Genomic DNA, 24,494 nt, shown 5'->3' with positions numbered 1-24,494 from the left:
AAACATTGGTTTTGCTTTTCCTTATTTCACAGACACAATTTTTCAAAGATAATGTGTCATGCTACAGTTTTAAGGTTTCTAGAAGATATCACATCTCTTGACTTGTCTGAAGAACGTCTTCAGCATCCAAAAATGAGCCATTTCAGAGCTGACACAGCCTCATGCACATAAGAAGGTCTCTAGAGCTCCTTTGCCTTCTAGCTAGAGGACAATGGGCAAATTACTCCTATATCTGTTTACTGATCTACATAATGGATAGTAAAAGCTACTATAAAATGATAATTACATTAATTATACACTGAGTTATTAGAATAATACCTGGAACAAAGTAAATGCATAATATTATTTATCTTTTCCATTTCTGAGGTCTCTGATATTCCTAAGGAGAGATTTTCTATTGTTCCTATAAGGAAAGAATTAAATTTTAAAGCTACTTCCCTTTTCTTTTCTCTTCTTTTTACTACTTCACAATTCCTTCACCTGTCACTAGTCAAGAAGTGAGGATAAAACCCAGGTCACAATTGTTATTGTATACAGTGTTCATTTAATATACATTAAGGAAATTAAATGCTCATATTAACTCTGCTTTTATTCTCCATTTGAAACCACAGCCTTTAAAGCTCTTGTTCATTAATTAGTTTCCACATTCTCTGTATTTCCGTACTTCTTTTGAATCACGGAAATAAAATTGTGAAGTAAATCTGCTTTCTCTCAAGTAAATTATGGAATTGAAATTTATGTACGTTTTCTCTCTTCCCAGGGCTAGCACATTTTAAGTGGGTAGTAAACATGTCTTGTTTATTTCTTTGATTTAATGTTGTACCCAATGTAATTATTTATAAACAAGCAATGTATATATAATCCAGCCTTTATCTTTCTGCCTGCAAGCAGTGTTGGTCTCAACCAGGAGAGAGTCTTATGGCCTGTTTCTTCTTAAGGAAGACCTTAAATCTCATATAAAAAAGAGTCAGGAAGCAAAGTCATCTTTTCTAAAAATTCCATAGGGAAAGAGAAGTCAGAATCACAGCACACACTACAAAACCAAACAATTAAAAATTTATGGTAGATGCGTCTATTCTCTCTATCCCCTTAGTCTTATCCCCGTCAGGACATTCAGTTTCTGACCTGCTTGGCTTATCATCTTCAGATTTATTAACTCTTTACTTTTGACGACAGAGCTGATCAGGTTAGCAATTTTCCAGCTTCTAACTGCAAAATAACAAAATTCAGCAACGGCTTCTGAAAAAAATAAGCACTCCCTTTGTGGATACTTCAGAGTCATATTAGAGATATCCTGAAGTTTTGTTGGAAACCTAAGCTAAGTCCCTTTTATGCAATCTCTACGGATTTCTCTATTTGTGGCTGGATTGATTGTTACAACTCATTTTCATCCGATTTCCTTTACATCTTTCCTATCCATTGCTACTTCACTCTTTCTAAGTGTAAAACATTGCTATGGATTTATTTGCTTTTACTCTAAAATTTTCTGCCACATCATTTCATTGGAAGGAGAGGAAAGTGTCTACACTGCTACTTTTGAAAACTGCTTTCTGGTTTTTCTTTTGAAGACAACTACTTTTTAAATGTATTTAGTAACCTAAAACTGTAGTGTTTCTCTCTCTCTCTCTGTCTCTCTCTCTCTGTCTGTCTCTCTCTGTCTGTCTGTCTCTCTCTCTCTGCCTTGCTTGTGTTTAGTGTCCTTGAAAACGACACAAAAAGAGATGATGGCTGAGAGGAAGCTCATAATGCTTTTATGGAGCAAGAGAAAACTGAAAGCTGCTTTCAGTAGGCTTGGTCTCCAAAAAAGCAAAATAAGTTATTCAGGGCATAAATCATGAAAGGAGAATTTATGCATGAAAAGAATCCACCCTCTGTTACTACTAACTCTACTACAAAGGGAAAATTACTTTTAGGGTAAACAAAGAAAAGAGAAGAAAAGTGGAGAAGTATCTAGTTTCAAACATAGAAAAGTAGAAAATTTATTATTATCCTAAGTTTGATGGAAGAGAAACACTAGGATTGGAAGATGCTGTAGTAAGAAATTATTGATGCCTAGGAGAAGCTAAAGGTGGCGAAATAAGAGGTAATCCTATTTTATGCTAAACATTTTAAATTCAGACACATAAAATATTGTTTGTGCTCTGGGCTCACACTATTACTGTTACAAGCTCCCATTTCCTGTAGGTGATCTAACTTCCTCAAACACACATACACACAGAATCACAAAAACCTTTTTTGTTAAATGACAAATACATTCCATGCTCAAGCTAAATGCTATGCATTTCATCCATTCCTTTTTCTGCTAAGGCTTCCCCCTCCGTGTTCATGTCATCTAACTTTTCATGCTAACATTGCTTATGGAGATCTTGAGTACATATTATCTTGGGCACAGTAACTTACTAGATGGTCTCCAGCAAAAGGTGAATCTGTTTTATCAGCCTCAGACTTAAAAATCTTGTAAGTGTTCTAGTGAAAGTGATTTCTTACAGACATATATGGGATAAATATATCTCGTGTTGTAAAACACAACAGACATCCTATTAAGTCCAATGAATCAAGTAGTCATTGATTGGAACTTTATTACTTTTCATATAATCAAGTTTTCTATTTAGGAAGAAAAAAGAAAGAGCCAAAGTCTAAAAATTTACAAAAAGTTTGAACACGATCAGTGTTTGTCACTTTTTCCTACATTCTTATTCTTCAATCATTAAAAAAATTAGTTTACACAAATGTGAACAGTATGTCATTATATAATTTTGGGTAATTTGATATTAGCAGATCATTGCCTCTCTTTGGCTGAACTTTGTAAAGGATGTAGTTGGTAAGAGAAATATGAGCAAAGCAATTTTTGTCACATTGCAATATGTCATATATTAATCTGGCTACAGTACCATGAAGAAAGCAGTTATTATTTTTTAAAAAATCACTCCCCAAAAAGAAATCACTGTGAATCCACAAATGTACTGACAGGTTCTAATTTGTCTAATAACATTCTACAAAAGCACAACTAGTCCTTGAAAATCAAAAGATGAGGCAAATTTATATATAAATGATAAATTTATACTACAAAATCAAGGCCTGAAGCAATAGAAAATTCTAGGCAGCTATTTTGTTTTCATTAACTGCCAATGTTGCAGGAAAAGGATCCCTTAATTGAAAATATACTGACACTTTAAATATCACATGGGACAATCAATGTAAAGTGAAATGAGAATAGACCAGTGAGAGCTAGAAACTAAAATTTTATTTACCTTTTCTGTTAAATGAAAGAAAATGTAATGCTAAGAGAAGAGGTAAAGGTGGCAACACTCTAGATTTATGTGCCGCAAAAGAAAAGGGCACCAAACAATGCTCAAATAACGTTTGATAAAAATTGAAATATTTGATAACAATTTCAGTCTAATAAGGGTTGGGGGTTTAGCTCGACAACAAATTAACCAGGGTGAATTGAATTAAATTAGTTGATTGTGTATATTTTAAACATCCCGAAAGTTGTGACTTTTTAAATATGTATCTCAAAATCCTGTTAGGAATCAAAGAATCATTTTATTCTAATCCTCTAGGTTTTGTTTTCAGATAAAAATTCCTTATAATACTTTAATATCTCATTTTACACTCTATTGTAAAGCTTTTCCTGTTTATGGGTTTTTCTGGGTATGTTTGGTTTTGGAGACAGGGTCTCTCTGTGTAGTAGGCTGACCTTTAAATGACTATGTAGCCCAGGATGGCTTCCAACTTGTGATCCTGTTGCCTCAGCTCTCCCAGGAACTGGGATTACAGGTATGAATCACCATGCCCAATTCCATTACAAAACATATCATATAGTTAGAAAACAAAATGACAAGAGCAAAATATCATTTATGCAGAAATCTCAATTCCATTATTAATTTCTTATGTTAATTTAAATATGCATGTTAAAAATAGTAATACACAAACATTATTAGGCCATAATGCATATAAAATTGTACATATATTACTTATCCATATTTATGGGCATACTTGGTGAATTATAACAAAAAATTTAGAAGTAATTACCTTTGTAGGATTTTTGGTGATTTTAAATTTATTTTTATATATTTATGTTCAGCCTAGATTGGCCATATTATATGAATCATCAGAGAAAAAAACAATTATTTGAAAAACTTAATTGCATACAAAATGCAGTCTTTCCAAAGAGAGACGTAGTAAGCTGTCTGCGTTATAATTTCTGAGATCTGTGGTTTTCATGATAGGGTAAATGATAGAAGAGTACAATAAGTCTACATATTTAATAATCTTTATAAAATTTCCTTCTGCCACTTTTTTACTCCACCTCATCTTTAAAAAAGAGCATTCACATGCAAGGTACATTTCTGAAATAAGAGCACATGCAGAGTGACTAATTACAAGAAGACTTAATTACATGACTTTTCTGATCAAAATATTTTTAGTATTTGAGGCAAAATGAAAATTTAAAGGAAACATCAGCTTTGTTGTAACACTATAAGATAAATGATTTTAAAACTGACAAACTCAATAACATAAGAAAATACCTAAATACATGGTATAATTTTGTTGACCACAGAATACAGATTATCCAACGAGATTAAGGTGTAGACATGGCAGGTTTACGGACAAAGCGCTCTACTGGCAAATCTATTTGTCTCTTACCCTTGCCTATCTAATTTGTAAAATAGAGGTGATGACACTTTCCAAAATCATTGACTGCTTTTCAATAGATAATGCATGTAAAGTACCTAAAACAATTGATACTACTTCCCTTGTCATTTGTTTTGTATTTTCGACACTAAATCTTAAATCACGACATCAAATAGAAAATAAGTACAGAAAAATGTTTTAAATTTTCTTGCATTTGTACAATGATACGAGTTGCGTGTATTCCTTATTAAGACACTAAATGCATTGGTGGTGTCTGAGGCACGTGCTAGGCATGAGTGGCTTCGATGATTTTGCTCACAGGCAGAAGACTAGAGATCTACACCTGTAAGGTCGGAGGAGAGCACGGCTGCACAGACAGTGAGGTTGAATTGTGCGTGACCAGACCGGGACAGATGCATCAGCAAGGATGGAGCTGGAATGGACTCTCAGATACACCTACTCCTTTTTTAAGCAAGAGCCCCAGCTTTTGTACATCAGCTCTGACCAGCCACTGAATGCAGGCTGGTCAGAAAGAGTTCTTGTCAACCAGGGGGCAAGGCTTGAGGAAGGAGAGAGGACACAACCTTCCCACCCCAGCAGGAAGGTCCCTGAAGGTTCAGGTCACGCTAGAGTGAATGTATGTTCTATATAACTCTTTCCACAAAAAGAGCATCAATATCAGAAATTAAAGTGAAGTCTTACCTGCAGACACAAGAGCATCCTCATTAGTCTGTCTACATCAGATAGTATTTCACTACGATGTTCAGAAGATCATTGTCTTTAATAATTGAGATGACATGTGAAATGCCATATTTTTCTCAGAAATACAGAAATTTTAGATATGATATACGCTCTCTTATTCATTCTTGTTCTTTGTAGTATGTATCAGAATATGCTGCAAGGCCTATAATTACATATCATTCAAAACAAAGATAATATGGTACGTTTTTTTCCACGTCGATAGTCCTGAATGAATACTAAATTTATGTGAATTTCAATTTTTATTTTACTTGCATCCTTAAACAAATATGTATAGTTTGGATTAATTTAGCTATAAATCTCCATTGTCATATTTCTTGTTGACATACTATAATTTTTTTTCGATTTGAAATCTAAATTGAGGTGAAAATTTTCTGAAGTTAGAAGTTCAGAACAATCATTTTTGCAAGTGCACATACTCAAAGAGAGGAACGACTATCTTTCTCTAAATAATCTGAAATGATGATGTTCTTATTAAGATCCAATACTTACATGAATCCCCAGCATTAGGAGTAACCATTAAAGGAATAATAGGTATAGAATTCTCATAACTGGCCTCCTTTCTTAATGTCAACAAGCCTGGAAAGGCACATTTTTATAGTGGAGAGACAGGAGATTATATATATATATATATAAATAATGCAGTTCTACATTAATATAAAGTAGTAACTCACTTGAGATTGACACAGTCTTTTGTATAGTTAGAGGTAAGTGTTACTTAGTACACTCCACAGATGTAATAAAAAGGAGTACCTCTTTAAGTAAAGTTGAGGGATAAAGGACAAATACATCCAAAGAAAATTATTTTTGAAGACTTAAACCATGCATTTATAGTCTGGAGACAAAAATCATCCCAGGTGGAAAAACTGTTTTATCTTTTACCGTGTTACTCTTAAATTACAATTTACTTTTCCCCGCAAGCTTTTAGAAAAATCTGGTAATCACCATAGCACCTTATGTGCACAGTGTTAAGGAAAATAAAATGTCAGGATAGTTTCTATTAACCACTGTAATTCAGAGCTACAAAGAAATGAGCTATTGAGTAATGAGAAGACAGGGTAAACTTAGATACATCTTACCAAGTGAAAGAGGTCAATCTGGGAGGGCTAATACTGTATAAGCCCAACTGTATGACATTCTTGAAAAGGAAACACTACGGATGATGAAAATATCAGTGGTTCCAAATTATGAGGGAGGACTGAATAGGTACAGCACACAGGACTTTTGAAATTACTCTGAGAGATAAGGTGATGATAGACGTACACCATCGTACATTTGTCCAAACCCATAAAAAGTAGAATATACCAGTGATACCATGGATACTGGGCTCGTGGTTTTGTAAACACCAAAGAATGAAGTCATGAACCAAAGAAGGAGGTCAAGAGAGTTTTTATTGCAAATAAGGGACCAGCTCATGGGTTTCCAGAAGGGGTCTGGCATGGGTAGCCAGATGGTCCTCCAATCTAGAGCTAATTATAGAACAGGAATTGTGCAACTGTTTAGTGGTCACTTCTCACGGGTGGCTCTGTGGATTTAAAATGATCGAATGACACTCAGGCTTTTAACTCAATTCTTTGACCTATAGGTTTTATAGGATATTGGGATCTCAGAAGGAACTGGTTAATTTGGATTATAATTTCCTCAAAATTCAGAAACTTTAGTAGGGAGTGGGCTTCCTTTAGTAGGGGGTGGGCTGCATTCTGTGCCACCCGATGAAGTTCATTCTTTGTCCAAAGTCCTAGTTCACTGTTCTAAGTTTAATCAGTATGGCCAGTCACCCCAACATATCTCAGGCTTTTCCACTAGCTAGCTACCTTTCTCGTAAGCTAATTAAATAAAACTATTTTCTACACCAAGAGTCAACCCTAATGGAAACTATGAATTTGGGCAAATAATGACGAATCAGTGTTGGCTTATCAAATGTAGCAAGTGTGCCACTGTGGTGTAAAATGCTGACTGTCTAACTGGCATTGAAAAATGGAATGCTAACAGATAGATTTTTTTTCCTTTAAAGATAAGCAACTTCTCAACACTTCCTCCCGCTAAGCACATAAGCAATATATGCTTCTCTCCATATGCAGTGATAGGATACACAGACACCAGCCCAGAGGCTGGAGCCCAGGTTCCTTTCCACAAGAAAAACGACAACAAGCTGAAGACATGACTGGAAGGAATAAAGCAATTGTGAAAATCTGCATTATTTCTCTGTGCTCCTTCTCCCCTGTTTCCTGATATAAAACCTTTTACCCTCCTGTGAACAGTGAGATGGTGATTTGAGGTGAAGTCTCTACTCTAATTAAGGCCAACTCCACCATAATTTCTTAGATATTGTTATTGACACGGGTGACAGCAGAATCTTCTCTAATTCAATAGTTCAAAGAGGTGGCCCTGACCCTAACATTCATGTTTTTTCTCAAACCACATCTACCTTCCTGTGATGCATAATCTCAGGCCAAAAGAATGTGACCTAACCCAAAGGCTCTCATTAATCATAGTTGGTTTTAGTTTTTTATTTACAAACATGACAATACTTAAAAAGGCTTGGAAAAAAACAATCTGAATAGAAAATTTCCTGATAAATGTTAGACAGAAAGTCAGACATTAGTAGGCATGAAAGATGAAATAGGAGCTCCAAAAGAGTATGAACTGCCAGGTGATCAAAGAAAGACTTTAATGTAAAATATATTTGTCATAATTTCTTAGGTCATAGACCTAAAGCAGTCCTTCAGAGTACAGTGACACTTTAAGGTTATACAGGTTACACATTCCTTTGGATATCTGGCCGCCTACCAGTCTATTTCCACAACAAGGCACAGTGTTTCTGGGCACCTTGGCCTACACCCAAACACATTTTTTAATCAAGGAATCATTTTTTAATCAAGTCTCCCTTCCTGGGCTGAGGGATTTAGGTTCTTACATGCTTCAGACTCTTGCATGATTTAGGAACACTGAACATCCAAAATGAACAAGGAACACATTTTTGATATATCAACATTCCAAAGACACCCCTATGAGAAATGTCAATAAGTAGTTCCCCGCACCTAAGAAGTGACTTTTGTGTGCATAAATAGGCACCCAAACTCACTCAGCACAGATGTCTTGTGACACCGCCCACTTTCCTGCTTAAAGTATATTTAAAATATAGGTAGTATAATAGTACAATTAGAGGCTATGGGACTGCTACTCTGAACCTGGGCAATGCCACAGGGCCAACCCTCCTGACCTTTGTCCTAAGGCCCACTACACAGAAGCAGAGAACAACAAAGGCCCCTGGAAATTCCTAATGTCAGGACACGTGTCCTACACCTGCTGGCCTGACCTACAATGACCTTCATTCACTTGGAGCTCACTGAAGGTTCAGGCATATGGACTACATCTCATAGGTCCAATTACAACAGCGTGAATTATGAGAAAGGACATGAGTAGTAGATACAACCGATACAACTCAGCACCACGTCAATCACATTGTCAGTCACACTGTGGAAGACCCAATGAGAGGCACGATAGGCCTGGTGCAACATTGCAAAGTTTTAAGCCTATCATCATATTGAGCATTCCTGCGATTCTCCTTTCTGCTAGATAAAGCCTGCCCGTTCTGAGCACATCCCTTCACACTTTAAAGTTCATTCAACTTCGCTTTTTTTTTTTTAACCATTGTGTGCCAAATCCAATTCTTTGCTCATCACACACAAGAACCTGAAAATCTGTCTCATGGTAACATATCCGCTTTAAAATATATCCTATGTATACTTGTGTATGACCTACCTATATTGCTCTGACTATTTGACTAAGGGCCCAAGGAACCAAGAACCGAGCAAGTAGGGTACCCTCACTGCATCAGGTCCAGGCTTCCTGGTAACAATAAATATTTTGTTGAGCACTATATTGGTCAAAGAATTTAGGGGAATATAATAGAATCTTAACTTTTATGTTCTCCTAAAATAATTTCTCTTTTTACAAATTGAGGCACAACTTCTTTAGAATATTCATTTTAAGATACAATAGACTGTAGACGTACAGCATTTGAATGAATAAGAGAAGGTTTTGACTGCCAATTTGAACACTTTGCAGTTGTGTAGCCTTCAATACATTACTGAATCAATGTTACCCTCAATTTTCATGTGTGTAAAAGGAAGATAACGACAATACCTCTCGGGTTAGTGGTGAGGAAAAATTGAAAATTGAATAGAAAAATGTACGTGAAGCCTTTAGTTCAATACTAGCCCATAATAAGGCCACTGATATAATTATTTTAAAATATCCAGTTGACAGAAATTCATTCCTATTATTATGCCTTGAAAATCATTGACCACTACAAATTTTACCTGGGACTAACTCTTATTTGGGTTTCTAAACCAGCAATATCTTTTGTCCTAGTTTTATTCAACAATATTTATTACTTCTCCAAAAGAGGTGTATGACATCATGATAGCTGAAATAAAATAACAAAGCTCACACCATCCCAACCAACAGAACCTTAAAAACAGCTTTGAAGTGAATTACACAATTGAGTTTAAGATGATCTCTTCTAAAAGTTAATGATAGGAAATAGATTTTTTTTTTTTTAGTAAATTCAAAGTAGAGACTGTAACATGTACTTTTAATAATCACTTAAAGACATTTGCTTTCTAGTTCATATTATGTCCACAGAATTTAATAGTTCTTAATTACTGATCAAAATTTTTGTTTCTTACATATCTTTGATGATTTATAATCCTGATTAACTAAATGCCATATTATTTGAAAGAGAAATTTGAAATTCTTTCAATTAGAATAATCCAGCTCAATTTATTCACACACACACACACACACTCAGAGCAAGGGAGAAGCAGTTTTCACTTTTAAAATGTACTGAGTTATTCTTCTCATTCTTTGATAGCCTTGAAACAGATTAAAAATTACACTAAAAATCCTCATGTCAATATCAGAATGAGATAGGATAGAAAAAATAAAGATAAGTAGAAAGACAAGGCAAATCTTAACTCTAAACTTATACTTTTAAAAAGACTTTGAATTGAAGACATAAAGTTATTCAAGCTTCCCACATCTGTTCTCCATGTCACTGCCTTGTACTTTTTTCTTCCAGGCTTAGTCACATCCAAATCCCTTAAAGCTACTGTAAGTCCATAAATTAACCTATTAACCTGCCCTAGGACAGAAAAACAGATTCTATGGGTTCAAAGACTGGTTTTAGGTAAAACACTGTGGAATATCCATCTTAAAAAATACGATACATTGGGCCTGTGCCTTTCTCTGTAAAACAGGCCTTTCACTATAATTGGGAGATCAGAAATGGGCCTTTCATGTAAAAAATAAGCCATTACCTTTCCATCTATGAATTACCTTTTACCTGTAAATTGATCCCAAGCTTTCTAATGATTTGCAAATTCCATAGATTTCCACCCTATAAATACATACATATTTCCAGCTCCAAACAATAATGCTCTTCTGTCTGAGGGCCCTTACTTTATTTTCTCTGAGTGTGGACTTCTTTCATTCTGTCTAATGGGCAGACTAAGTTGAGGACCCCACCTCCTTCATGCGTTACAAGAACAGATTAAAATTTGGCGTCATTTCTAAAAGTCAGCGACATTTGGATGAAATATAATTTACGTATTAAACAGGAAACATCTGACCAGAACACAATGCTGTATATCTCATTGATATGCCTTAGCTCTTTAAAGCCCCCATTGCACATATCCATCCATCTCTCCACACCTCCCCATATTTCCTAATAACCTTCCATCTGCTCCTCCCAAAACTGTGCTATTTTAAACCTTTTTCTCATAAATTAAACACTTACTTTTAAACAGTGATTAAACAAACCATCAATTTTTACTAACTAGTGTAAACAATCTGTGCTAACAGATGATAGTTCACCAAATTAAACAAAATATTAAAAAAGATGTATAGTACTTCATATTAATTGTTATCTTACTAACCCAACAAATTTCTCATATCTGCAAAGAAACAAAAAAGCAAAAACTCACTATTTTATATGTATCCATAAGGGAAATCCAGATATATATTCAATTATGTTAAAGGCAAACATCAAGAAATTCTAACATTAACTTTTTCAAATTATGGAATACCTCCTTGTGGCCACAATCTTAAAACAAATCAAACAATATGATTTTACAAAACAAAAGATACATGTCCTTCTCTCCTGAAGAGAAATAATGGATTTTAATGTATTGTACTTTGCTGATAATTTTTTTACTGGTACTAAAAAAGGCTAATCTATTCTTTTACTTTACATCTGCAGGTACAAAATAACTTAAGTTGATAATGTAAACTTGAGACCATAGTTATAGAGGAGCTTACCATTGTCATTTTTAAGCATCCCATTGCTGAGTTGTTTTAATCGCTTTTGATGTGATTTGCCATTGTAGTGGATTTCTGCTTGAGCGGCTGAATTCAGCTGAATGTTACACACATTGCACAAAGTGAAGTTGGTGTGTTTCTTTTCTCTTTCTGGTTTTTCTTCAAAGTCATCAGACATTAATTCAGTCTCACTCTCCCCATCTTGGGCACATGTGAAATCTGAAGGTACAAAGAAAGTTATGAATAAGCAGAAAATGATTTACAGAATCGTTTATATTTATTTACTAATTTAAGTAGCAAATAAACATTATTCTAAATATTTAAGAATTAAATATCAGCGTTCTGGCTTTTATCTAGATGTTCTCCCAAAGCCTCATATAGTCACAGGCAGGGTTTTGTGGAGGTGGCTGGATTTAGACAGTTATGCTGGGATTGGTTCATGGTGTGTTGCTAGGATTAAGGCAGGGTAGACTGGATAGAATATAAGGGGCAGAAAGAGGACTGCACTTGTCACTTGCCACTTGCTGTTTACTACTTCACTGCTTTGCTCCCTTCCTGCCTTCCACCCACCATGGACTGTTTCTCCTCTGCAGTGCACTTCTGCCATGCCATCTGGTCCTGGAGCCAGCCAATTATGGACTGAAACCTCTACAAATTGTGAGGCAAAATAAGCCTTTCCTCCTTTAACTTTGGGTGTGAGATAGTTTGTCTTAGTAACAAGAAAAGTAATTAAGACAACTGGTTTCTTCTCCTTTAAATAGGTTGCATTATAGTATCCAAAAAGTACAAAACCTATGTGTGTGTGTGTGTGTGTGTGTGTGTGTGCGCGTGTGTTCATGTTGCTGGGGAACAAACTCAGGGCCTTGGCCCTGAGTTACATTCCTACCCACAATTGTTCCCCTTTTTTATGACAATGTCTCCCTAAGTAGCTAAGTTGTCCAAATTTGTAATCTTCTTGCCTTGGCTTCCCAGCATGCTGGGACTACAAGCATGTGTTACCACACCTGTCGGATAACCTTTTAAATGGAATGCAAATGGCAAATATTTTCCTTTGTTTTTTTATGGCCAATATTGTGCTGAGTGCTCAGATACTTAGCATATATTATCTCATATGTTTATTATAACAGTGGAATAAGCATTATAGTTTTTCCCTGTTTCTTAGTTGAGTAAATTAAATTTTGGAGTGGTTACCTAATCTGGCTAAGGTTACACAGTTATTAAGTAGTACAGTTTGGAGATGAGATAGAAATAATAAAAATAGTTAGAAAAAAACAGAAAAATCATTATTTAAAAAATAAAAACTGTAGCTTGAGGACACAAGCTCAATTTATATTTATTTCTTTTCTCCCAAGGCATAATAAGCCTGGGCAATTCTCTTTTACATACAAGAGGATTCAGGTGTTCCCTTTCTACCTGAAAATGCCCCTCTTTCGTCCCATACTGTAGTAAGACTTTCCCCATCAATGGGCCATCACCCTTCCCTTAGAGAAAGAGCTTTAGGTTTCATCTGTAGATTGAGTCCCCTCTTTCTATAGATTTATATTTCTACAGTTTTCCACCCCCAAATCTTCCATATAGATACTTGGCTCCAGGCTACGATACCTCTCATTTTTCTGAATGCCAGCACTCCACTCTGGAATGTTGACTTCCAAAATTCTACTATAGGGACAGACCTTGCCTCCACCAGAGAGGGAAAAGATAAGATGAAGGCTACATTAAGCTTTGTTAAAAGTTAATGGAGGCCGGGGATTTAGCTCAGCAGTTCGGTGGCCTGCCTTGCAAGTTCAAGGACCCGAGTTCAATCCCCGGTACCATAAATAAATAAATAAATAAATAGAAATAAAAGTTAATGGAGAATAAGCATGAGACATTTCTAGCTAAATGGATGCAACTTCAGACCATACTCTGAAGTGACATAAATCAGACACACTGTTTAAATACCACATTGTTTTTCTGGTGTGAGAAACTCAAAATGCAAATAAGGATGAAAGTGTATATCAGATATTGGGAAATGGGAAGAAAATGTTCAAATGGGAAGGGAAATAAGGGAGGGGAGAGGGGGAAAGGAGGTAAGGGACAAGAAAAAAAGAGAATAAAAAAATGGAAACAAAGCCTTTGTAAATAAGGAGAGGAAGAGGGGTTGAAGGGAGGGGAGGGGAATGGGAAAAAAAGAAGAAAAATATATCATGTTTAGGTACAAATTCCCTATGATGAATGTAATCATTACGTACATCTAAAATGTATCAATATAGCCCCTCCAAAGTTAATGGAGAGACTAAGGGCTATTAGAGTTGGTTTACTAGAGGTGGCTTTGGCCTCTACAGATTAGACTCAAGCAATTAGAAAGAAAAAGGCAAAGGAACTAAGCTCAGGAGCTCCCAGGTAGCATGATTAACAAAGGAATTTCATATTTTCTCTTTAATCTTTAAACCTAAATACCTGTCCCTAAACCCCTCACCCATAATCTAATCCTTCACCAAACAACAGAAAAGGGTCATACGGCTAGGAAAAATTCCAAAGGAAGGACCAAAAGCAGACAGGGAGCCAATCAGGTTCCAGGATCCTATACATGGAGAAGAAACCCAATAAAAGTTGTTGCACACAGAAATCCAGAAGTATTTCCCTTTGGAATACTCCCTACTTGTACAAATTAGCTCTCTGTCTCTCCCTCACTCCTTTCCTTCCCCACCTTTGAGTAAATTGTCTGTTTTTATTTTAAATGCTGCTTCTTTAGATCTTTTACTGATGCTGGGCTTAGGATTGCCAGGGGCTGCATGCTTCAGTAGGGCAGTGGCACGGCGTGAGGAGGTGGCATGCTGTTTACCCTTCCCCAGATGTTACACTGCCTAATAAGTTCTTTCTGTGCCTCTTACTGACTAGATCTGAAAATTCTTTTTCTGTGCTGGGAGTCAGTTATTCTAACTACAGCACATGAAGCTCCTGACAAATTCACCAATCTTTCTCCCACTGAACAGGCAGCTCAACAGTTCTTCAGGGGAAATGACTTCTTTCTTAATGTCTTCTAGGCACTGACTCCTTTCTTATTATCTTCTGACAGGGTTTCCAACCCAGTCATTAAACCACAAACTCCCACAGGCCCTTTCAACTGGAAGTAGCTATGTGAAGACACAGGTCACCACACCATCAAAACACAGGAAGCAATACGGGGATTTGTGTCTCTCAGGAGGAAATGATGCAGATTAGGATGTGGCCAGCTAGCTGGGAAATTCAACATGATCTGTCAGTCACAGAGATCCAGGACACATGCACTTAAGACCAATCAGAGAATGCTTTCTTCATTTCAGCACAGATAAGCAGGTTTCTGATGGGATGGCCCAGATCTGATGTCAGAATGAGGGATATAAAAGACGGCAGCCATTAACTTAGTGTTCTCTGTGTGTTTCTTCACTCTGCAATGCATACAGTCATTACTCTTCGTGACCAAGTCCCATTCCTGTGACTCGGTCATTAAATGAATTGGTCACTAAATGAGGCATTGTATATAGTATGTACATTACAATACTCAGATCAAAGAAAAGATCAGAGGAAACTCCAAATTGATGACTATGCTTTTATTTGCATAATTCTTACACTCAGTACAATATATAACAGAACACAAAACTACAGTACTGTACAGTACAATCAGAAAAAATTATAGTACTGTATAAACAAGGTGTACTGCACTAAAAACAAGCCATAAGGCCCTAGAAACAAGATGTAGAGAACTGGACATAAAAAATAAAAAGATGGGTCAGAGGTCAGAGGAGTGGGTCTTAAGTCAGAACAGTGTGTCTCAATTATATATCCTAATATTCATTTAAACAGGTAGGTCATCATGCGCAGATCCCATGGAGCAGTAATATGGACCAGAGTGGCATGGCTGTAGGCAGATCCAGCCAGGGCCCCACCTCAATGCCAACGGCTTGGGTACACAGGTCCAAGCCAAGGGCCTGCCTGGAAAATAGCTGGACAGGCACACAAACAACAGCCAGAGGCCTGCCCTGATACAATTGGTAAGTGGGTGGAGACCCTAGCCAAAACCTGCTCAGACACCAGGGACTTGGAGGCAGAGCCCCCAGCCAAAGGCCCTCCCAGATAACAGCTACATAGGCGGGCAGGCCCTAGCCAGAGGCAAGACTAAATACCATCCTAAGTGGGCACAGGCCTCAGCGAGAAGCCCGTCCAGACAACAGGTCAGCTCAAGGATCCAGAAGGCAACCATTCTGAACCCAGGATTAGTGCAGTGGTGAGCAGCAGATAAGCTGCCACTCAGTGGCTTACTGAGACATGAAGACCACCAGGTGAGCAAAAAGTTGCCCCAACAAAGGCACAGCAGGCTACATCTGTTGAAATGAGAAGACATGGAAATAAGTCTCAAAACTAGACTTCCAGATCAGCTAAGGCAACCCCAAAGGGAAATGAGATGGAACAATCTGATACTCAACCACCTGGACTTCCTGAACTGGCAATGAAAGAGCATCTGGAAAAAATGAAATCAAATAACTTCTCAAATAACAACAGAGATTATGCCCATAGTACAAGACATGATTAATAAATCTAGAGCACAGATTAAAAAAAACAGAGAAGTTGAGGAACATGATGAAATCCCAACATAGGAAACAAATGGAATCCAAAAAACAGATGCAACCAGATTTCCAGTAAATTAAAAACTCCATTGAAAGTTTATGCAGCAGAATGAGCCAATGTGAAGACAGAATTTCAGACAGATAAGACAGGATTGCAATTAGTGTCCAGGAATAGAAAAGTTTCTTTAAAATAACAAGGGGACCACAAGAAATCAATCCCGCAGCTGCTAGTTGATGCAAAGAAATAATGTAAGACTGATCTCGGAGTCAATGAAGAAACAGGAAAGGGTGCAGATGACATTTAAAAAAAAACTGTTCACAGAAGTAATGGCAGAAAATTTCCCAAGTAGGGGAAAAGAACTTGATATACAGGTAAGTGAGGCATATAGAACTCCAACTAGCCATGATCAAAACAGGTAGGTCATTGAAAGAGAATATCTACATTTCCTTTCCTACATTTAGTCCTATCTTTAATACTTTTATGCTCTATGCTTATTTTGACAAATTTTTTGTTTAGTACAAGAAGAACCAAGAAGGACTTTCTAGAAGGCCCCACAGCACCCCCAAACCCTACTAACAAACCTGCAACTTATTTCATGTGTAGGGTGGAATGAGATTTATTTATCTCTAAATTCCCATTTTGCAGTCATTTGCAGTTCTTGAGAATGTATTAATGCATTAAATATTTTCCTTTTTATTCAGCTAAATAAAATTTCCTTAAAGATCTTTATCAGTTAATTCAAGTGATTTATATCTGGATGGGCATACTCTACACATATAAAAATGTTAAGCTCTTTCAATATCCCAAATTATATATTTCCTGACTAATGTGAGGTAGGAGATGAAGGCAAGGGCAAATTTGTTAAAGAACTGGACCAAATCTGTCAAAATCATGGAGACGCAGGGCACAGGTGCAGAATACCGAATCTGGGATGACTCTGCAGCTTCTGAATACTGCATGCAGATCCAAGCAGAAAAGTGCTGTTCTCAATTCCTCATTTACATCTGGCATGAAGCCAAGCGGGTCTTAAATAGGACAGTGAGTTTTTGATAGGACAAGCATCCCAAATGCCTTTTCGCCTGAGGGAGAAGCCAATCTAGGAATTCCAGACACAAAAGACTCCCTCCCCTCCCTTATCCTCTTGGCTGCTATGATTCTGTTCACTGGCTTGCTCTGCTCTGTATGGCCTTCTCCAGCTTCAATAAACATTTACCCCTGCTTCCCTTTTGTGTGTTTTGTCCAATTCTTTGTTAAGGGTATCAAGAACCCGGGAAGAATTTCCCAAAATGTCAAATGCGGTAAAAGAAGCACAAAACATATTCTAAATATTCAAGACAACCTCACAAACAGGGTGCAAAAATGTGTAATCAATATATGGATATACTGGAGAGCTTATTTTTGGATAAACATGTTCCTTTTATACTCAAACCAAAGAGAAAAGGACAACTCACAATTTCAGTATATTTCAGCTTACTATGGCAACAAAGTAACCATTGCAAGGCCTTTTTACTACTCATTTTTGAATTATTTAAAATAATAATAGCTCTTTTCTAAAAGTTTTGTCTCTATTACACAGGTCTTATTAGTAAAACCCTAATGGTCTAGGTGTGAATTCTCCATTTCCAATTCTCCAATTTTTGTTGTTGTTCTGTTTTATTTGAGACAGGGCATGCCACGTAGTTCAGGCTGGCCTTGAACTCATTATGTAGTCCAGGGTGGCCTCAAATTCATGGCAATCCTCCTGCCTCAGCCTCCCAATTGCTGGGATTACAAGCCTGTGTCACCTTACCAAGTTCCAAATTCTTTAAGCAGTAAATTTTTGGAAATATTGGCAGTAGAAAGCAGTTACTGTGTTTTTGTTTTTTGAACAGGATTTCACTGTGTAGTTCAGGCTGGCCTTTAAATCTCAGCTATCCTCTTCGCTAGGCCTCCCAAGTACTGGGATTACAGGCATGTGTCACCTTGCCTGGCTCCAGTTATTGTTCCAATATACATTTATTAATTGCCTATCTTCGCCAGCACGTTTACAGGCACTGGAGATAAACTGCAAGAAAAGCAAATGTCCTTGACATTATGTGAACTTATTGATAATAACAGGAAGAGCAAGCACTCAGTGAGGTAACACAGGCCAGAGTACTTTCAACCATAGATAAGGATCACTTTGCCTGTAAAATTTTATTTTATTTATTTTATTTTTATTTTTTGGTATCGGGGATCGAACTCGGGTCCTTGCACTTGCGAGGCAGGCCATCGAACCAATGAGCTAAATCCCCGGCCCCCTGCCTGTAAAATTTTACAGAAAATCAAACTAGTGAACTCACACAAACCACTTAACACTTCATCAAAGTGTAGAAAATGGTTTATTTAGTTAGCATAGGAGTGAGGAAGCTAACTAGGGAAAGAGCCTGAAATAGAATTGGGTAATCAGGCATACTGATGGAAATTAAAATAAGAATACATAGTACACTTGGACTTTGGACCAATAATACACTTCCTTAAGTAACACAGAATGAACCCTACTCCCTCCTAAAAGAACATGTAGCCACTCCATACTGAGTTCCCGAGTCCTGAGGGAATTATAAAGTAAATTAACCACTTTTCTCCCTAAGGCCCCAGTTTCCTGTAATATTCCCTACATATTGAAGAACTAGATTAGAAGGCTGAGTACCAGTTGGTTATTTTAAATCCATAGAGTTAGCTGTGACAAGCAGCCACTACACAACTAAGTAATTTCTATGCTCCATTTATCTATAATAAGCTCTGGATTGAGAGGCTGTGCAGCCACCCACTTGGGACCCCTCCTGGAAACCCAGGAGCTACTTTTCTTCCTATTATTATTTCTAATAAAATTTACCTAACCCTCCTCTTTTGGTTTGTGTCTTCATTCCTCACAATTTGCAGAACCACAAGCTCAGAACCCTACAGGCATATTACTGGGTAGCTCCTTCTAAAAGTGGCTGGCCAATTAAATATTACCAGGTTTTGTGGTGTTCACATCTTCTGGAATTGGTTTTCAGGTTCTTGTCTCAAACAAAGAATTGACACAATTAGTGAAAAAGGGCAGTAAAGTTGAAAAAGTAAAAGTAAAAGTGAAGACTGAGGGAGAAACTGGCTCTGCAGAGCAAACTTGGGCTGGGCCCAGGAAGAGGGAAAAGTAAAATAAATGAACACCTTGGAGGACACAGGGCAGGCTACTGTGAGGAAAGCCGTGACACCAAGTTCTTCACGACCTTTGTGTCCTTTTATGGTTTCTAAATATCGAGGAAACATACAAGTCCTGAGAGGCAGCGCTAGAGTCCCTCATTTTGGACTGATGTTCAGGTCTAGGCCATCCTGGTGAAAACCTGCTTGAGATAGCAGGAGAAGTCCATGTGCAAGAATTTGGGAACTGATCTGTGTATGTGTTCCTGCATCTTGCAATTAACAGGTCACTTTCCCAGTCAGTTTTGCCACACTCTAATCTCCCGTCTCAGTAACATCAGGATATTGAAGGCACTGTTCAATTTCCAAAGGGAGTGAAAGATTTTAAGTATATTATACAGTACTTTTCAGACTAATTTAAAGTGCTTTGGCCTCTCTTTTACAAAGGAAACTTTATCATTCTTATAACTAAAATTGATAGCACAATTGGGAGCTAGGGGGCTGTTCCTCTCCAGTAGCTGTGGGATCACTCCCTTGCACTCTCCTGAACCTGGGCAACAACCCAAGTCCAACCTCCTAAACCCTCATCCCAGGGCTTACCATAGGGTGGCTGAGGTAAGGGAAACAAAGATTTTCAAGCCTGCCCTGCGATATTCCAAAATTCCAAACAGGATTCGCATGGACCAGAACTCCCTACAGGGCCGGGCATAAACTTTCTCCACCAGGAGCTCACTGAAGGTTTACTTAGATGGACTGCATCTTAGACATGTAATTATAACAGAGTGAATCGTGGAGCAGGACATGTATCATGGATGCAGCGGACATGACTCAGCACCGTCAATCGTGCTCTAGAAGACCTGGATGTAAGATGACCTTACATGTGAGACGCGACGTTAAGCCTCTACACCCCATACCCTCAGTGCTCACGCCATTCCCCTTTTGCATGCAAGATCTTGCTCACTCCCAGGATCTAACACCTTCATCAACTTTGCTTTTGTTTACTTTCTATCATGGGCCATTTTAGTGTTTTGCTCATTATGTACAAGAACCTGGATACCCATCCCAGACTCGATAATCCATACATAACTATGAAAATAATATTAAATTTATAACTTAAAGGGCCACATTTAAAGGAAAACTCCAAGGCTCTGTGAAGTTATCATATAATTTTAGTTACCATAAAATGTGAACATATTAACCTTTCCCATATAAATAAAATAATTTAAGTATATACTACAGATTATGCTCAAACAAATATGTTTTGAGGTCTCATTTATAAGTTGCATTTATTATCTCAAATATCATTCAGTAAGGAAGAAGATTAAGTCAATGATGGTGTACCTAATCATTGCAATATTATATAGCCATTAAAAGTATACTGACCAGCGCAAGGTCCTGAGTTCAATCCCTGGTACCAAAAACAAAAGCGAAAAAAAACAAACAAAACAAACCAAAACAAAGTAGATTGTGAAAAATTAACTTGGGGATTCTCAAATACTAGTAGTAAAAAGATAAACATAAAATGTAAATTTATAAAGAATATATTTATAACTATGTAAAATACAAACCTAGACACAGTAAAAATATTAGTATTCGATTCTTCATAGTAAGGTTAAAGCTGGCTTTTTCCTTTAGTTTTGAGGTGTTTTCAAAATTTTCAATGACTATCCACTACATTTATTGTAAATAAGTGTATTTCAAAGAAATAAGCAAAAGAAAAAGTGACTGTGTCCTGCAGAACGTCGACCTAGATTTGTTAGAACCGGGCCATGCTGCAGAGACAGTCCCAGAGGTAAACCCTTGTGACAGACGTTTGGATGGAGGCAGTTTCTTCCGTGATTCACATTTCTATCTTGATCATAAAGTAAGAACGTCTGCCAACTAAATTAGCAGAGGGAAATACTAGAGAAAGAAAGTTTCTTTCCAGGCTATGAGATTTATTTGCTTACTTAGATGAAGGGGCTTTCGGCTCACAAAAGAAAGTACAGACTACGTGACTTGAAGCGTGAACAATTAATCTTGTTGTGGGGGTGCAAGACAACATTTCTCAAGGGAAGCAGAAAGATACGCTAGCTGTGGTATAGGAAAACACTTGGAGAAAAAGGAAACCTCAAATAAATTCTTGGGACTGGAGTATGACATGAAACATTTAGAAATTCTGTAAGAAAACTACGACGACTCAAATGGCACCGTGTGATGTAGGAGTTAATATGGAAATGTGAATTTTCCTCCTAATATGATAAAAACCTTCTGTTTAAATTCTAGATTGGAAGCTTTGCTCACGTGAGTTTCCTCGGGGTGAGGGGGTGGGGTGAGGGGGTGAGCTATAGGTAAAAGTCTTGGAACCCAGAATGTCTTAACTATTTGTCCATATTTTAAAGATCTAACCCCATCCACCAGAACTGCTAGGACAGGGGAAGGATGTGGCTCTCCATTGTGGGAAGGTCACAGGCTGGAGTTGTGCTGTGGTGACAATTGTAGGGATTAGGTATCAGCTGTGTGTGTGTTTTGATTTTTCTCAATGTGAAGACAGACTTAATCCTCCAGATTCACAATAATTAAAAGTAGCACATAAAAGAGCTCATTTTTTTCTTAAGATATATTAATATATCTGAGCAACATGTAACAAAAAACAAAACTTGAAACAGTCCCCCCCACCCCACCCCGGGATGCACTGTGGATTCTGCATTTGATTGGCTGAGTATGTGGTTTTGAGAGAAGAGATGTCGCCACTCATATCAAGCTCTTGGTATCAAAACTGCCCTGAGAATTGCTCATCTTCTCTAACCCCTGCCCCAGTGTGACAAGCTATACCTACAGCGTCCTCTAAATCTAGGGTCACCCAACTAAGAATCAAAAGTTCAGAAACCAATGAAAAAGCTCCCAATGGCCAAAGCTGCACTAACTTCAGCAACAACCCTAAATGACATGGATGATAATCTACAGTATAAAATAATATCAGTGAATACAATGGTACCTGTGTTCACGAATTTAATTTATTTCATGATTCTGAAAATGATGGCCACATTCATATTCAGGCAGGAAAGATGGCTGCAGGGCTCTTTGCCACCTGATGCACAGTTTGCACACAAAAACAAAACTCTGCCAAATGTTTCTGTTTGTAAACCAAATTATTCACAAACAAAAGTTTATTAACTGAGGCACTAGTGTACATAGTAATACTTTTTTAAATGAGAAAGTTGATACAAATGCCTCATACAGAAGTGTTCCAAATTTAAGTAGGTATTCCCTGGTTGAGGAAAGACAATTCCCTACCCCTTTAAATGCACACTATTCTTAGTATCCTGCTTCCAAATAGTACAGTACAGAAAGAGAACAAGTGGTACGCACGGTAGAAGTGGGTAGCGCCATGGGGATACCTGAAGAATACTACTTTAGCCCTGTAATCCCAAGACCGCTGACAGTGATGTCAGGTTGAAGGCATGAATCCTTGACATGATGTATTAAAAATGATTCTTCAACTCTGTGGGCTTCCTTGCAAGAACATACAATCCACGACAACCATGTGAAAAGCACTGGATGAACAATAATTAAGGGACATTCTACAAAAAACCTGAAAAATGCTCATCAAAGCTATCATGAAAAGCAAGAGAAATCTGAAAAGTGGTTGCAGCCCTGTGGAGCCTAAGAAAGTATTCCGACTAATGAAATGTGGTATCCCGAGTAGTATACCGAAACAGAAAAAGAACATAAGAGGAAAAATTAATGCAGTCCAAATAGAGTGTGGAGTTTCATTAAAAACGTATTCATATTGGCCCATTAGTACTGATAAATGAACCACACTAATGTAAGAAGTCACAATAGAAGAAACTGAAGAGAAAGCAAAAATTCAGCTAACTTTCCAATGTTTTTGCAAATCTAAAATCATTCTAACAAAAAAAAAGATTTATTAACATTTTTAAAAGAGGGCAGAAATAGTGCAGGAGTCCTCTCTCTCTCTCCTTGACAAGAACACCGTGCTCTGTGAAAGACCAAGAGAGAAAGAAATTCATTTTCTGCTTCTCTCATTCATTCAATTCATAACAGGAAAAGTAAATCATGTGACAAGGAGGATGAGGAGCAAGGCCTCTTGGGTGGTCAACCATCTTGGCTGTGTACCTCAGTGTAGCCTAAAGTCATATTATCTTATCTTCTTGGTTGCCATATACAAATTGACAGTGTGAAGGTTCTCATCCCTTGATGGAAGGCTCAGTGCTCCCGAGCTGCCCTCCCTATGACTGAGCAGTTAAATTCAATTCAGAAGGAAAGGACAGGAGTTCAATAAGGAGCACAGTTCTAAGCCATTTGCCCTAATTCAACTTTTTCTACTAACAAATTACCACACTCATCTCACTCAGCTCACTATCCCATGATCTTCATCATCATAGGGTCACCACCACCCTCCAAGTCATCTGATTCTTCCTCTGATTATAAGACTCTTATCAATTTAGGATTATCACCACCTTCTGAGGCACCTGATAGTCCTAATAAATAGAGGCCAGCTCAGAGGGACTTTGTCTTTGCCCGCTCTGAGTCACTGATCCCCTTGCCTCCCATATACTTTTTTTTTTGTACTGGGGATCAAACTTGGGTCCTTGCGCTTGCGAGGCACGTGGCAGAACCACTGAGCCAAATCCCTGGCTCCCCCATATACTTTGAAATTATGCGAGTCTCTGTTGTCTTTTTTTCCCTTTTTTGGTACCAGTGATCAAATTCAGGACCTTGTGCTTGTGAGGCAGGTGCAGTGCCACTGAGCTCAATCCCCTGCCCTTATTGTCTTTTTTTGTTTAACCATAGCCATCCCTCTTTTTAGGGAGTCTGAGGATGGATCACACTCGAGTAAGTGTTGAGATTCTAAGATAGTCTTAAACGACAGTAGATGACATTTAGTTTTAAAAATTGTAGTCTTTGTGTGTTTCTATTATACATATATATTTTGTTGTATATATGTGTATATGTAAGTATGTGTATGTATGTGTGTGTATTGTGTGTATATATATACATATATATATATTGTGTATGTATGTACATATATATATATATAT

The 24,494-nt window shown here is 37.3% G+C and overlaps 1 protein-coding gene across 1 annotated transcript in view; it reads right to left on the bottom strand.

Annotated features, from left to right (window-relative positions):
* Znf385d (zinc finger protein 385D) overlaps positions 1-24,494 on the bottom strand; it is an 867,824-nt gene that overhangs the window by 647,148 nt on the left and 196,182 nt on the right. Inside the window, exon 2 of the mRNA XM_033756963.1 lies at positions 11,722-11,940. Coding sequence (XP_033612854.1) covers positions 11,722-11,899 — 178 coding nt within the window. The 5' untranslated portion in view covers positions 11,900-11,940. The remainder of the gene's footprint in view (positions 1-11,721; positions 11,941-24,494) is intronic.

Source organism: Fukomys damarensis, unplaced genomic scaffold (genome assembly GCF_012274545.1).
Source record: "Fukomys damarensis isolate Sample0158 unplaced genomic scaffold, DMR_v1.0_HiC HiC_scaffold_28, whole genome shotgun sequence".
Lineage (NCBI taxonomy): Eukaryota > Metazoa > Chordata > Mammalia > Rodentia > Bathyergidae > Fukomys > Fukomys damarensis.
The sequence above is the reverse complement of the archived record's forward strand: the minus strand, read 5'-3'. Positions and strand labels throughout refer to the sequence as shown.